The sequence below is a fragment of the Scyliorhinus torazame genome, chromosome 5, assembly GCF_047496885.1.
Source record: "Scyliorhinus torazame isolate Kashiwa2021f chromosome 5, sScyTor2.1, whole genome shotgun sequence".
Lineage (NCBI taxonomy): Eukaryota > Metazoa > Chordata > Chondrichthyes > Carcharhiniformes > Scyliorhinidae > Scyliorhinus > Scyliorhinus torazame.
The window spans coordinates 61,841,362-61,853,327 of NC_092711.1; the positions used below are offsets into that span (position 1 = coordinate 61,841,362).

Genomic DNA, 11,966 nt, shown 5'->3' on the forward strand with positions numbered 1-11,966 from the left:
CCCGCCCTCTCTCCCTCCACTCTCTCTCTCTCTACATTCCCCTTCTCTCCCTCCATCCCCCTCGCCCCTCTTCCAGCCTCCCCTCCTCTCTCTGTCCCTCCCTTCGCTCCCACTCTCCCTCCCTCTCTTGAAATGAAATTAAAATGAAATGAAATGAAAATCGCTTATTGTCACAAGCAGGCTTCAATGAAGTTACTGTGAAAAGCCCCTAGTCGCCACATTCCGGCGCCTGTTCGGGGAGGCTGGTACGGGAATTGAACCGTGCTGCTGGCCTGCCTTGGTCTGCTTTAAAAGCCAGCGATTTATCCCAGTGAGCTAAACCAGCCCCTCTTCCCTTTCTTACCATCCTCCAACCCTCCCTCTGTCCCCTGCCTCTCTTCTCGCCCTCCCCTTCGCCACCTCGCTCCCCTGCCTTTCCAACCCCCTCACTCTCTCTCCCTCCTTAGCTTCTGCAATCCTCCCTCTATCTCTCTCTCTCTCTCTCTCTCTCCCCATCTCCCCCTCCCTTTCCAATCCCCCTCTCCCCCCTCCCTCCCATCACAAATATCACACACACGCCACAGTTTAAACACTGCGGAAGCCTCCTCACAGTGTGCGTTGCCTCGCTGTTAAACAGTGCCCAGGGTGTGAGACCCTCCCCAAGTGTAGGGGAGTGGGCCAGGGTGGGGGGGGGGGGGGTGGAGGGTGAGCAGGGAGACAGGGAGGGAAGTAGAAAGGGAAAACGACGTCAGTGAACGTCAAACCCCGATGAAGCAGTTGTGAGTCACTGAAAAATGCACACTCACAAATACTTCTGCACACACCTCCGTGGGGAATACAATGCACCTTTCAGAACCCGACCCTCCCTTACCGACCCTCTTGTCAGTGAGTGCTCGCCCTCTTAAGGGAGGGGCAGCTAAGGGGAGATGTCCCTTTAAGAAGAGGCATGCGCTGCCTATATATAAAACGGAGAGACACTCCCGCTTGAACGCAAGCCAGTTAAAACCCCTTGGCGTTCCGGTCCGCAAAGTGTGTGGTTTCGCTGCGCAAGAGGCGGCGGGCGGGGGGGTGGAATCTTCCATATCAGCACCTCGAAAAACCAGGAGAAAACTTATCTCTCTCTGATTTCTCAGCAAAGCCGTGCGAAAGACTCCACTTTGTCTATTTTCAGCCCGGGGACAGATTCATTCCTCTCTCCGTTTGAAAGCGGGCACATAACCTCCCTGTAAACTCTCGAGACGTTCGAAAAGAAAACCTCTTCCTTTGGCTAATTCGCAAAATAGAAAACAGCCAAGGCGTGTGTGTGTGAGAAAGTTTTTCAACTTTGAAAACCCTGTCAGCAATTCGGGCTTGTTTTAGATGTTTATTTCGGGAGCTTATAAACTCTGTGAACGTTTTCTGTAAACTTTGCGAGGACTGTTTTATTTAGACAGTGTTCAAAACTTTACGAAAGTTTTCCCAAACTATTTTTAAACAGTATTCAAAACTTGACAAAAGTTTTGAAACTTTTCCCAAACTATTTTTAAACAGTATTCAAAACTTTCTGAATGTTTTAAAACTTTTCCAAAGCAATTTTTAGATAGTATTCAGAACTTTACGAAAGTTTGAAAACTTTTCTCAAATTATTTTTGGTCAGTATTCAAACCTTTATGAAAGTTTGAATTATTTTTAGACAGTTTTCAAAACTTTACCAAAGTTTTTAAACTTTTCCGAAACCATCCTTAGTCCGTTTTCAAAACTTAACGAAGGTTTTTCGACCTTTCCCAAAACTTTTTAGATAGTAAAACTTTTGAAAGGTAGTTTCCTTCCCCCTGTTGCCCCCTCCTCTCTCTTCCCCCCCCCTCTCTCTCTCTCTTGCTCTCTCTCTCAGTTCGTACTTCTCCAGACAGGCTATCCCAATGCCCAACAGCAATGCTCCACCACCTGGCACTGATGTGGGCAGACGCCCAGAGGCTGCGATCACCCCAGCTCCGAAGGATACCCCACAGGAGCCCAGGAAGGAGCAGCAATCGAAGAAGAGTGGCTGGCAGCAATGCTGCCCCAAGTTGAGCAGCTGCTGCCCCTGCGGGAGGAAGAGTAGCGAATCCTACAACGTGGCGGACGCTGAGCTTGAGGTAGTGGCTGGAGAGACGACCGAGGGGAAAGGTGGGTAGTTTCCCGTAACCACCCCACACGCACACCATTCCCCACCCATCGATTGGTTTGTTTCGGTATCTGAGTTTCCTGGGTGGCCCCAGAGCGTGGGGGGGGGGGGGGGGGGGGGGTGGTGCGGGGTGGGGGGGAGGGAGCTTGCTCGTGCCTGAGGCAGATTCATTCACAACCCTTCCACACCACAGTCCTCCCGGACAGAGGTTTAACTGACCCCCATTTCCCAATATGGGTGTGGCCGGGTCTCTTACGAATCACTTTGACGGGGGAAGTGAATGTGCTGTTGGCAAGTTTGCAAATGACACAGAAATGGGTGGAGAGGGACACGGAGAGTTCACGGAGAGATGTGGCCGACGAAGCATGATGGAGGAAAATGTGAATTTAGTCACTTTGGTAGGGAAAATAAAGAAGCTGAATATTATTCAAATGGAGAGAGGATGCAGAAAGTCGCAGCACAGAGGGATCTGGGGATCCTCGTGTATAAATTACAAAAAGGCAGCGTGTAAGTTTAGCAGGTCATTGGAAAGGGAAGTGGAATATTAGAACATAGAACAGTCCAGCACAGTGCAGGCCCTTCGGCCCACGATGTTGTGCCGACCATTTATCCTCATCTAAGATCAACCTAACCTACACCCCTTCAATTTACCGCTGTCCATGTCCCTGTCGAAGAGTCGCTTAAATGGCCCTAATGCCTCTGACTCCACCACCTCCGCTGGCAGTGCATTCCACGCACCCAGCACACTCGGTGTAAACAGGGCCGCACGGTGGCGCAGTGGGTTAGCACTGCTGCCTCACGGCGCCGAGGTCCCAGGTTCGATCCCGGCCCTGGGTCACTGTCCGTGTGGAGTTTGCACATTCTCCCCGTGTCTGCGTGGGTTTCGCACCCCCACAACCCAAAGATGTGCAGGGGAGGTGGATTGGCCACGCTAAATTGCCTCTTAATTGGAAAAAATGAATTGGGTACTCTCAATTTAGTTCTGTAAAGAACCGACCTCCGACATCTGCTCTCTAACCTTCCTCCAATCACCTTAAAATTATGTCGTCCCCCCCCCCGTGACAGCCATTTCCGTCCTGGGGAAAAGTCTCTGCCTATCCCTGCCTCTCATCGCCTTGTACACCTCTATCAAGTCACCTCTCTTCCTTCTTCGCTCCAGTGAGAAAAGCCCGAGCTCCCTCAACCTTTCTTCGTAAGACATGCCCTCCAGTCCAGGCAGCATCCTGGTTAATCTCCTCTGTACCCTCTCCAAAGCATCCGCATCCTTCCTATAATGAGGCGACCAGAACTGGACACAATATTCCGGTCAGCGTCTCACTGTTAGCCTTTATTTCAGACGGAATGGAGTGTAAGAATAGAGACATCTTGCTGAATCTGTACAGGGCACGAGTTAGACCACACCTGGAATACCGTGAACAGCTCTGCTCCCCTTCTCAAAGGAAAGATATTCTGGCGATGGAGGCCGTCCAGAGAAGGTTGACCCCAGGGTCGGGAGGGATTTTCTTATGAGGAGGGGTTGAGTAGGTCGGGCCTGTTACTCAGTGGAGTTCAGGAGAACGGGAGGGGACCTTATTGAGATATCTCAGATCCTCAGGGGGTTTGACAGGGTCGATGCAGACAGGATGTTTCCCCGCGTGGGAGAGTCGAGGCGCAGAGGGCGCAATCTCAAAGTGAGGGGTCAGCCATTTCAGACAGAGATGAGGGGGAATTTCTTCCCTCAGAGGTGAGTGGGATTCATTCCCGCAGAGAGCTGTCGAGGCCGGGTCGTTGAGTTTGTTCAAGGCCGAGAGACAGATGTTTAGTCAGTGAGGGGGTCGAGGGTTATAGGGAGAAGGCGGGAAAATGGAGTTGACGGATCGTCACATCAGATCAGTCACGATCTCGTTGAATGGGGGAGCCGACTCGATGGGCCGAGTGGCCTAATTCTGCTGCTACGTCCAATGGTCTTTCTCTCTGTCTATCTCAGTGTTCCTCATTCCCATCTCTCTCTCCGCCTGCTGCTCTCTCTCTCTCTTTCTATCTCCCGACCCCTGACTCTCCGTCTCTCTCTCTCTCTCACACACACAGCAAGGGAGAGGGGGGGGAGGAAGAGACAGAGCGAGAGAGAGAGAGAAAGAGACAGGGAGAGAGAGAGAGAGACAGAAAAAGGGGGCGGGACAGAGGAGGAAGTTGAGAGGGAGAGAGGGGAGGAGATAGAGGGGGAGGGAAGGGGGAAGGAGACGGAGGGGGAGGAGGGGGAGGGGAGGGAGTGGGCGACGGCGAGCAAGGGAGAGTGAGTGAAAGAGAGATGGAGAAATAAGGGAGATGGGAAAGAGAAAGGGGAATGGGGAGGGAGAAGGAGAGAAAGACAGGAGGGAGAGAGAGGAGGAGGAGGGGAGAGAGAGGGAGGGGAGGGAGGGAGGGGGAGAGTGAGAGAGAGAGATAGAGTGAGAATGAGAGTGTAAGAGGGGAGGGATAGAGCAAGAGGGAGAGACAGAGAGGGAGAGAGAGACAGAATGAGAGGGGAGGAATAGAGCGAGAGGGAGAGTCAGAGAGAGAGACAGAATGAAAGCGGGAAGTGGTAGAGCGAGAGGGAGAGACGGAAAGAGAGAGAGAGACAGAAGGAAAGAGGGGAGGGATAGAACGAGAGGGAGAGAGAAAGAGAGACAAAATGAAAGACAGTAGGGATAGAGTGAGAGTTAGAATGTGAGAGGGAGAGATAGAGGGAGAGATAGAGGGAGAGATACAGAGGGAGAGATACAGAGGGAGAGATAGAGGGAGAGATAGAGGGAGAGATAGAGCAAGAGATAGAGCGAGAGATATAGAGATAGAAAGAGATAGAGAGAGAGATAGAGAGAGAGTCAGAATGAAAGGGGGCAGGATAGAGCGAGAGAGAGATAGAGAGACAGAGTGAGAGGGAGAGATAGAGGGAGAGCTCAAGAGACAGAGTGAGAGGGAGAGATAGAGGGAGAGATAGAGGGAGACAGAGTGAGACAGAGTGAGAGACAAGGTGAGAGACAAGGTGAGAGACAGAGTGAGAGACAGAGATAGAGGGAGAGATAGAGGGAGAGATAGAGAGACAGAGTGAGAGACAGAGTGAGAGGGAGAGTGAGAGAGAAAGTGCGAGGGAGAGATAGAGGGAGAGATAGAGCAAGAGATAGAGCGAGAGATATAGAGATAGAAAGAGATAGAGAGAGAGATAGAGAGAGACTCAGAATGAAAGGGGGCAGGATAGAGCGAGAGAGAGAGAGAGACAGAGTGAGAGGGAGAGATAGAGGGAGAGATCAAGAGACAGAGTGAGAGGGAGAGATAGAGGGAGAGATAGAGGGAGACAGAGTGAGACAGAGTGAGAGACAAGGTGAGAGACAAGGTGAGAGACAGAGTGAGAGACAGTGTGAGAGACAGAGATAGAGGGAGAGATAGAGAGACAGAGTGAGAGACAGAGTGAGAGGGAGAGAGGGAAAGTGAGAGGGAGAGATAGAGGGAGAGATAGAGGGAGAGATAGATAGAGAGAGAGCTAGAGGGCAGCACGGTGGCGCAGTGGTTAGCCCTGCTGCCTCACTGCGCCGAGGTCCCAGGTTCGATCCCGGCCCTGGGTCACTGTCCGTGTGGAGTTTGCACATTCTCCCCGTGTCTGCGTGGGTTTCGCCCCCACAACCCAAAGATGTGCAGGGTAGGTGGATTGGCCGCGCTAAATTGCCTCTTAATTGTAAAGAATGAATTGGGTACTCTAAAATGTAAAGAAAAGAGAGAGTGAGAGAGCGAGAGTGAGAGAGAGAGACAGAATGAAAGGGGGCGGGATAGAGCAAGAGAGAGAGAGATAGAGAGAGAGATAGGGAGACAATAGTGAGATGGAGAGAGACAGAGAGAGAGAGACAGAATGAAAGGGGGCGGAATAGAGCGAGAGAGAGAGAGAGAGAGAGAGACAGAATGAAAGGGGGCGGGATAGAGCAAGAGAGAGAGAGATAGAGAGAGAGATAGGGAGCCAATAGTGAGATGGAGAGAGACAGAGAGAGAGAGACAGAATGAAAGGGGGCGGGATAGAGCAAGAGAGAGAGAGATAGAGAGAGAGAAAGAGACAGATAGTGAGAGGGAGAGATAGGGGGAGAGATAGAGAGATAGATAGTGAAATAGAGATATAGAGACAGAACGAAAGGGGGTGGGATAGAGAGATAGAGAGAGAGATAGAGAGACAATAGTGAGATGGAGAGATAGAGAGATAGAGAGAGAGAGACAGAATGAAAGGGGGCGGGATAGAGAGAGATGGAGAGAGAGATAGAGACAGATAGTGAGGGGGAGAGATAGAGGGAGAGAGACAGAATGAAAGGGGGCGGGATAGAGAGAGAGATAGATGGAGAGAGAGATAGAGACAGATAGTGAGGGGGAGAGATAGAGGGAAAGATAGAGAGATAAAGAGAGAAAGAGATAGAGAGAGAGGCAGTCAGACTGAAAGGGGGCAGGATAGAGCGGGAGAGAGATAGAGAGACAGAGAGTGAGATAGAGGGAGAGATAGATGGAGAGAGAGATAGAGACAGATAGTGAGATAGAGAGAGAGATAGATGGAGAGAGAGATAGAGACAGATAGTGAGGGGGAGAGATAGAGGGAGAGATAGAGAGATAAAGAGAGATAGAGAGACAGAGAGTGAGATAGAGAGAGAGATAGATGGAGAGAGAGATAGAGACAGATAGTGAGGGGGAGAGATAGAGGGAGAGATAGAGAGATAAAGAGAGAAAGAGATAGAGAGAGAGGCAGTCAGACTGAAAGGGGGCAGGATAGAGCGGGAGAGAGATAGAGAGACAGAGAGTGAGATAGAGGGAGAGATAGTGAGAGGGATAGACAGACAGATCGCGCGGGTGTTGTCCGATGGCTGAGATGGCCAGCTGCCCCGCCAGCTGAGCTAGGTTCCAGTTCTGACGTTGACCACTTTATCTTCGACAGACGAGAGTCTGGAGGTCACGACCCTCGATCTCCTGAAGGGCAGCCGCGAGGTGAACAGGCAGAGACACCACACGGCGGAGTTCGAGAGCGACGAGCTCATCGTGCGCAGGGGCCAACCCTTCCAGCTCGAGGTGCACTTCAACCGGGCCTACGACCCCCAGGCCGACAAGCTACTGCTGGAGATGAAGATCGGTGAGTTGGCCTGCGGCCTCGCTGCTCCACTCGCTCTCAGGATGGGCCTCGGAGTGAGGGGTGGGGGGGAAGCGGCACTCCCTCAGGACTGACCCCCTCACAGTGCGGCGCTCCCTCAGTACTGACCCTCTGACAGTGCAGCACTCCCTCAGTACTGACCCTCTGACAGTGCAGCACTCCCTCAGTACTGACTCTCTGACAGTGCAGCTCTCCCTCAGTACTGACCCTCTGACAGTGCGGCACTCCCTCAGTACTGACCCTCTGACAGTGCAGCACTCCCTCAGTACTGACCCTCTGACAGTGCGGCACTCCCTCAGGACTGACCCCCTCACAGTGCGGCACTCCCTCAGTACTGACCCTCTGACAGTGCGGCACTCCCTCAGTACTGACCCTCTGACAGTGCAGCACTCCCTCAGTACTGACCCTCTGACAGTGCGGCACTCCCTCAGTACTGACCCTCTGACAGTGCAGCACTCCCTCAGTACTGACCCTCTGACAGTGCGGCACTCCCTCAGTACTGACTCTCTGACAGTTCGGCGCTCCCTCAGTACTGACCCTCTGACAGGGCAGCACTCCCTCAGTACTGACCCTCTGACAGTGCGGCACTCCCTCAGTACTGACCCTCTGACAGTGCGGCACTCCCTCAGTACTGACCCTCTGACAGTGCGGCACTCCCTCAGTACTGACCCTCTGACAGTGCGGAGCTCCCTCAGGACTGACCCCCTCACAGTGCGGCACTCCCTCAGTACTGACCATCTGACAGTGCGACACTCCCTCAGTACTGACCCTCTGACAGTGCGGAGCTCCCTCAGGACTGACCCCCTCACAGTGCGGCACTCCCTCAGTACTGACCATCTGACAGTGCGGCACTCCCTCAGTACTGACCCTCTGACAGTGCGGCACTCCCTCAGTACTGACCCTCCGACAGTGCAGCGCTCCCTCAGTACTGACCCGCTGACAGTGCGGCACTCCCTCAGTACTGACCCTCTGACAGTGCGGCACTCCCTCAGTACTGACCCTCTGACTGTGCAGCGCTCCCTCCGTACTGACCCTCTGACAGTGCAGCACTCCCTCAGTACTGATCCTCTGAGAGTGCGGCACTCCCTCAGTACGGACCCCCTCACAGTGCGGCGCTCCCTCAGTACTGACCCTCTGACAGTGCGGCACTCCCTCAGTACTGACCCTCTGACAGTGCGGCACTCCCTCAGTACTGACCCTCTGACAGTGCAGCACTCCCTCAGTACTGATCCTAGGACAGTGCGGCACTCCCTCAGTACTGATCCTCTGACAGTGCAACACTCCCTCAGTACTGACCCTCTGACAGTGCAGCACTCCCTCAGTACTGACCCTCTGACAGTGCGGCACTCCCTCAGTGCTGACCCTCTGACAGTGCAGCACTCCCTCAGTACTGACCCTCTGACAGTGCGGCACTCCGTCAGTACTGACCCTCTGACAGTGCGGAGCTCCCTCAGGACTGACCCCCTCAGAGTGCGACACTCCCTCAGTACTGACCCTCTGACAGTGTGGCACTCCCTCAGTACTGACCCTCTGACAGTGCGGCACTCCCTCAGTACTGACCCTCTGACAGTGCGGAGCTCTCTCAGGACTGACCCCCTCACAGTGCGACACTCCCTCAGTACTGACCCTCTGACAGTGCGGCGCTCCCTCAGTACTGACTCTCTGACAGGGCAGCACTCCCTCAGTACTGACACTCTGACAGTGCGGCACTCCCTCAGTGCTGACCCTCTGACAGTGCGGCACTCCCTCAGTACTGACCCTCTGACAGTGCGGTACTCCCTCAGTACTGATCCTCTGACAGTGCGGCACTCCCTCAGTACTGATCCTCTGCCAGTGGAGCACTCCCTCAGTACTGACTCTCTGACAGTGCGGCACTCCCTCAGTACTAACCCTCCGACAGTGCGGCACTCCCTCAGTACTGACCCCCTCACAGTGCGGCACTGCCTCAGTACTGACCCTCAGACAGTGCGGCACTCCCTCAGTACTGACCCTCTGACAGTGCGGCACTCCCTCGGTACTGATCCTCTGACAGGGCGGCGCTCCCTCGGTACTGACCCTCTGACAGTGCGGCACTCCCTCAGTACTGACCCTCTGACAGTGCGGCACTCCCTCGGTACTGATCCTCTGACAGTGCGGCACTCCCTCAGTACTGACCCTCTGACAGTGCAGCACTCCCTCAGTACTCACCCTCTGACAGTGCGGCACTCCCTCAGTACTGATCCTCTGACAGTGCGGCACTCCCTCAGTACTGACCCTCTGACAGTGCAGCACTCCCTCAGTACTCACCCTCTGACAGTGCGGCACTCCCTCAGTACTGATCCTCTGACAGTGCGGCACTCCCTCAGTACTAACTCTCTGACAGTGCGGCACTCCCTCAGTACTGACCCTCTGACAGTGCAGCACTCCCTCAGTACTCACCCTCTGACAGTGCGGCACTCCCTCAGTACTGATCCTCTGACAGTGCGGCACTCCCTCAGTACTAACTCTCTGACAGTGCGGCACTCACTCAGTACTGACCCTCTGACAGTGCGGCGCTCCCTCAGTACTGACACTCTGACAGTGCACAACTCCCTCAGTACTGACCCTCTGACAGTGCGGCGCTCCCTCTGTACTGACCCTCTGACAGTGCGGCACTCCCTCAATACTGACCCTCTGACAGTGCGGCACTCCCTCAGTACTGACCCTCTGACAGTGCAGCACTCCCTCAGTACTGACTCTCTCACAGTGCGGCGCTCCCTCAGTACTGACCCCCTCACAGTGCGGCGCTCCCTCAGTACTGATCCTCTGACAGGGCAGCACTCCCTCAGTACTGACACTGACAGTGCATCACTCCCTCAGTACTGACCCTCTGACAGTGCGTCACTCCCTCAGTACTGACCCTCTGACAGTGCGGCACTCCCTCAGTACTGACCCTCTGACAGTGCGGCACTCCCTCAGTACTGATCCTCTGACAGTACGGCACTCCCTCAGTACTGACCGTCTGACAGTGCGGCGCACCCTCAGTACTGACCCTCTGACAGTGCGGCACTCCCTCAGTACTGACCCTCTGACAGTGCGGCACTCCCTCAGTACTGGCCCTCTGACAGTGCGGCACTCCCTCAGTACTGACCCTCTGACAGTGCGGCACTCCCTCAGTACTGATCCTCTGACAGTACGGCACTCCCTCAGTACTGACCGTCTGACAGTGCGGCGCACCCTCAGTACTGACCCTCTGACAGTGCGGCACTCCCTCAGTACTGACCCTCTGACAGTGCAGCACTCCCTCAGTACTGATCCTCTGACAGTGCAGCACTCCCTCAGTACTGACCCTCTGACAGTGCGGCACTCCCCCAGTACTGACCCTCTGACAGTGCGGCACTCCCTCATTACTGACCCTCTGACAGTGCAGCACTCCCTCAGTACTGACCCTCTGACAGTGCAGCACCCCCTCAGTATTGACCCTCTGACAGTGCAGCACTCCCTCAGTACTGACCCTCTGACAGTGCAGCACTCCCTCAGTACTGACCCTCAGACAGTGCGGCATTCCCTCAGTACTGACCCTCTGACTGTGCAGCACTCCCTCAGTACTGACCCTCTCACAGAGCAGCACTCCCTCAGTACTGACCCTCTGACAGAGCAGCACTCCCTCAGTACTGACCCTCTGACAGTGCGGTACTCCCTCAGTACTGACCCTCTGACAGTGCGGTACTCCCTCAGTACTGACCCTCTGACAGTGCTGCGCTCCCTCACAGCTGACCCTCTGCCGGGCAGCACTCCCTCAGTACTGACCCTCTGACAGTGCGGCACTCCCTCAGTACTGACCCTCTGACAGTGCGGCACTCCCTCAGTACTGACCCTCTGACAGTGCGGCACTCCCTCAGTACTGACCCTCTGACAGTGCGGCACTCCCTCAGGACTGACCCTCTGACAGTGCGGCACTCCCTCAGTACTGACCCTCTGACAGTGCGGCGCTCCCTCAGTACTGACCCTCTGACAGTGCGGCACTCCCTCAGTACTGACCCTCTGACAGTACGGCACTCCCTCAGTACTGACCCTCTGACAGTGCAGCACTCCCTCAGTACTGATCCTCTGACAGTGCAGCACTCCCTCAGTACTGACCCTCTGACAGTGCGGCACTCCCCCAGTACTGACCCTCTGACAGTGCGGCACTCCCTCATTACTGACCCTCTGACAGTGCAGCACTCCCTCAGTACTGACCCTCTGACAGTGCAGCACCCCCTCAGTATTGACCCTCTGACAGTGCAGCACTCCCTCAGTACTGACCCTCTGACAGTGCAGCACTCCCTCAGTACTGACCCTCAGACAGTGCGGCATTCCCTCAGTACTGACCCTCTGACTGTGCAGCACTCCCTCAGTACTGACCCTCTCACAGAGCAGCACTCCCTCAGTACTGACCCTCTGACAGAGCAGCACTCCCTCAGTACTGACCCTCTGACAGTGCGGTACTCCCTCAGTACTGACCCTCTGACTGTGCGGCACTCACTCAGTACTGACCCTCTGACAGTGCAGCACTCTCTCAGTACTGACCCTCTGACAGTGCAGCTCTCCCTCAGTACTGACCCTCTGACAGTGCGGCACTCCCTCAGTATTGGCCCTCTGACAGTGCGGCGCTGCCTCAGTACTGACCCTCTGACAGTGCAGCACTCTCTCAGTACTGACCCTCTGACAGTGCGGCACTCCCTCAGTACTGACTCTCTGACAGTGCAGCACTCCCTC

At 54.7% G+C, this 11,966-nt stretch overlaps 1 protein-coding gene across 1 annotated transcript in view; it reads left to right on the forward strand.

The window, feature by feature from the left end:
• Positions 1–764: 764 nt before the first annotated feature.
• LOC140422594 (protein-glutamine gamma-glutamyltransferase K-like) overlaps positions 765–11,966 on the forward strand; it is a 64,749-nt gene continuing 53,547 nt past the window's right edge. Inside the window, 2 exon segments of the mRNA XM_072507603.1 lie at positions 765–2,124; positions 7,041–7,232. Coding sequence (XP_072363704.1) covers positions 1,878–2,124; positions 7,041–7,232 — 439 coding nt within the window. The 5' untranslated portion in view covers positions 765–1,877.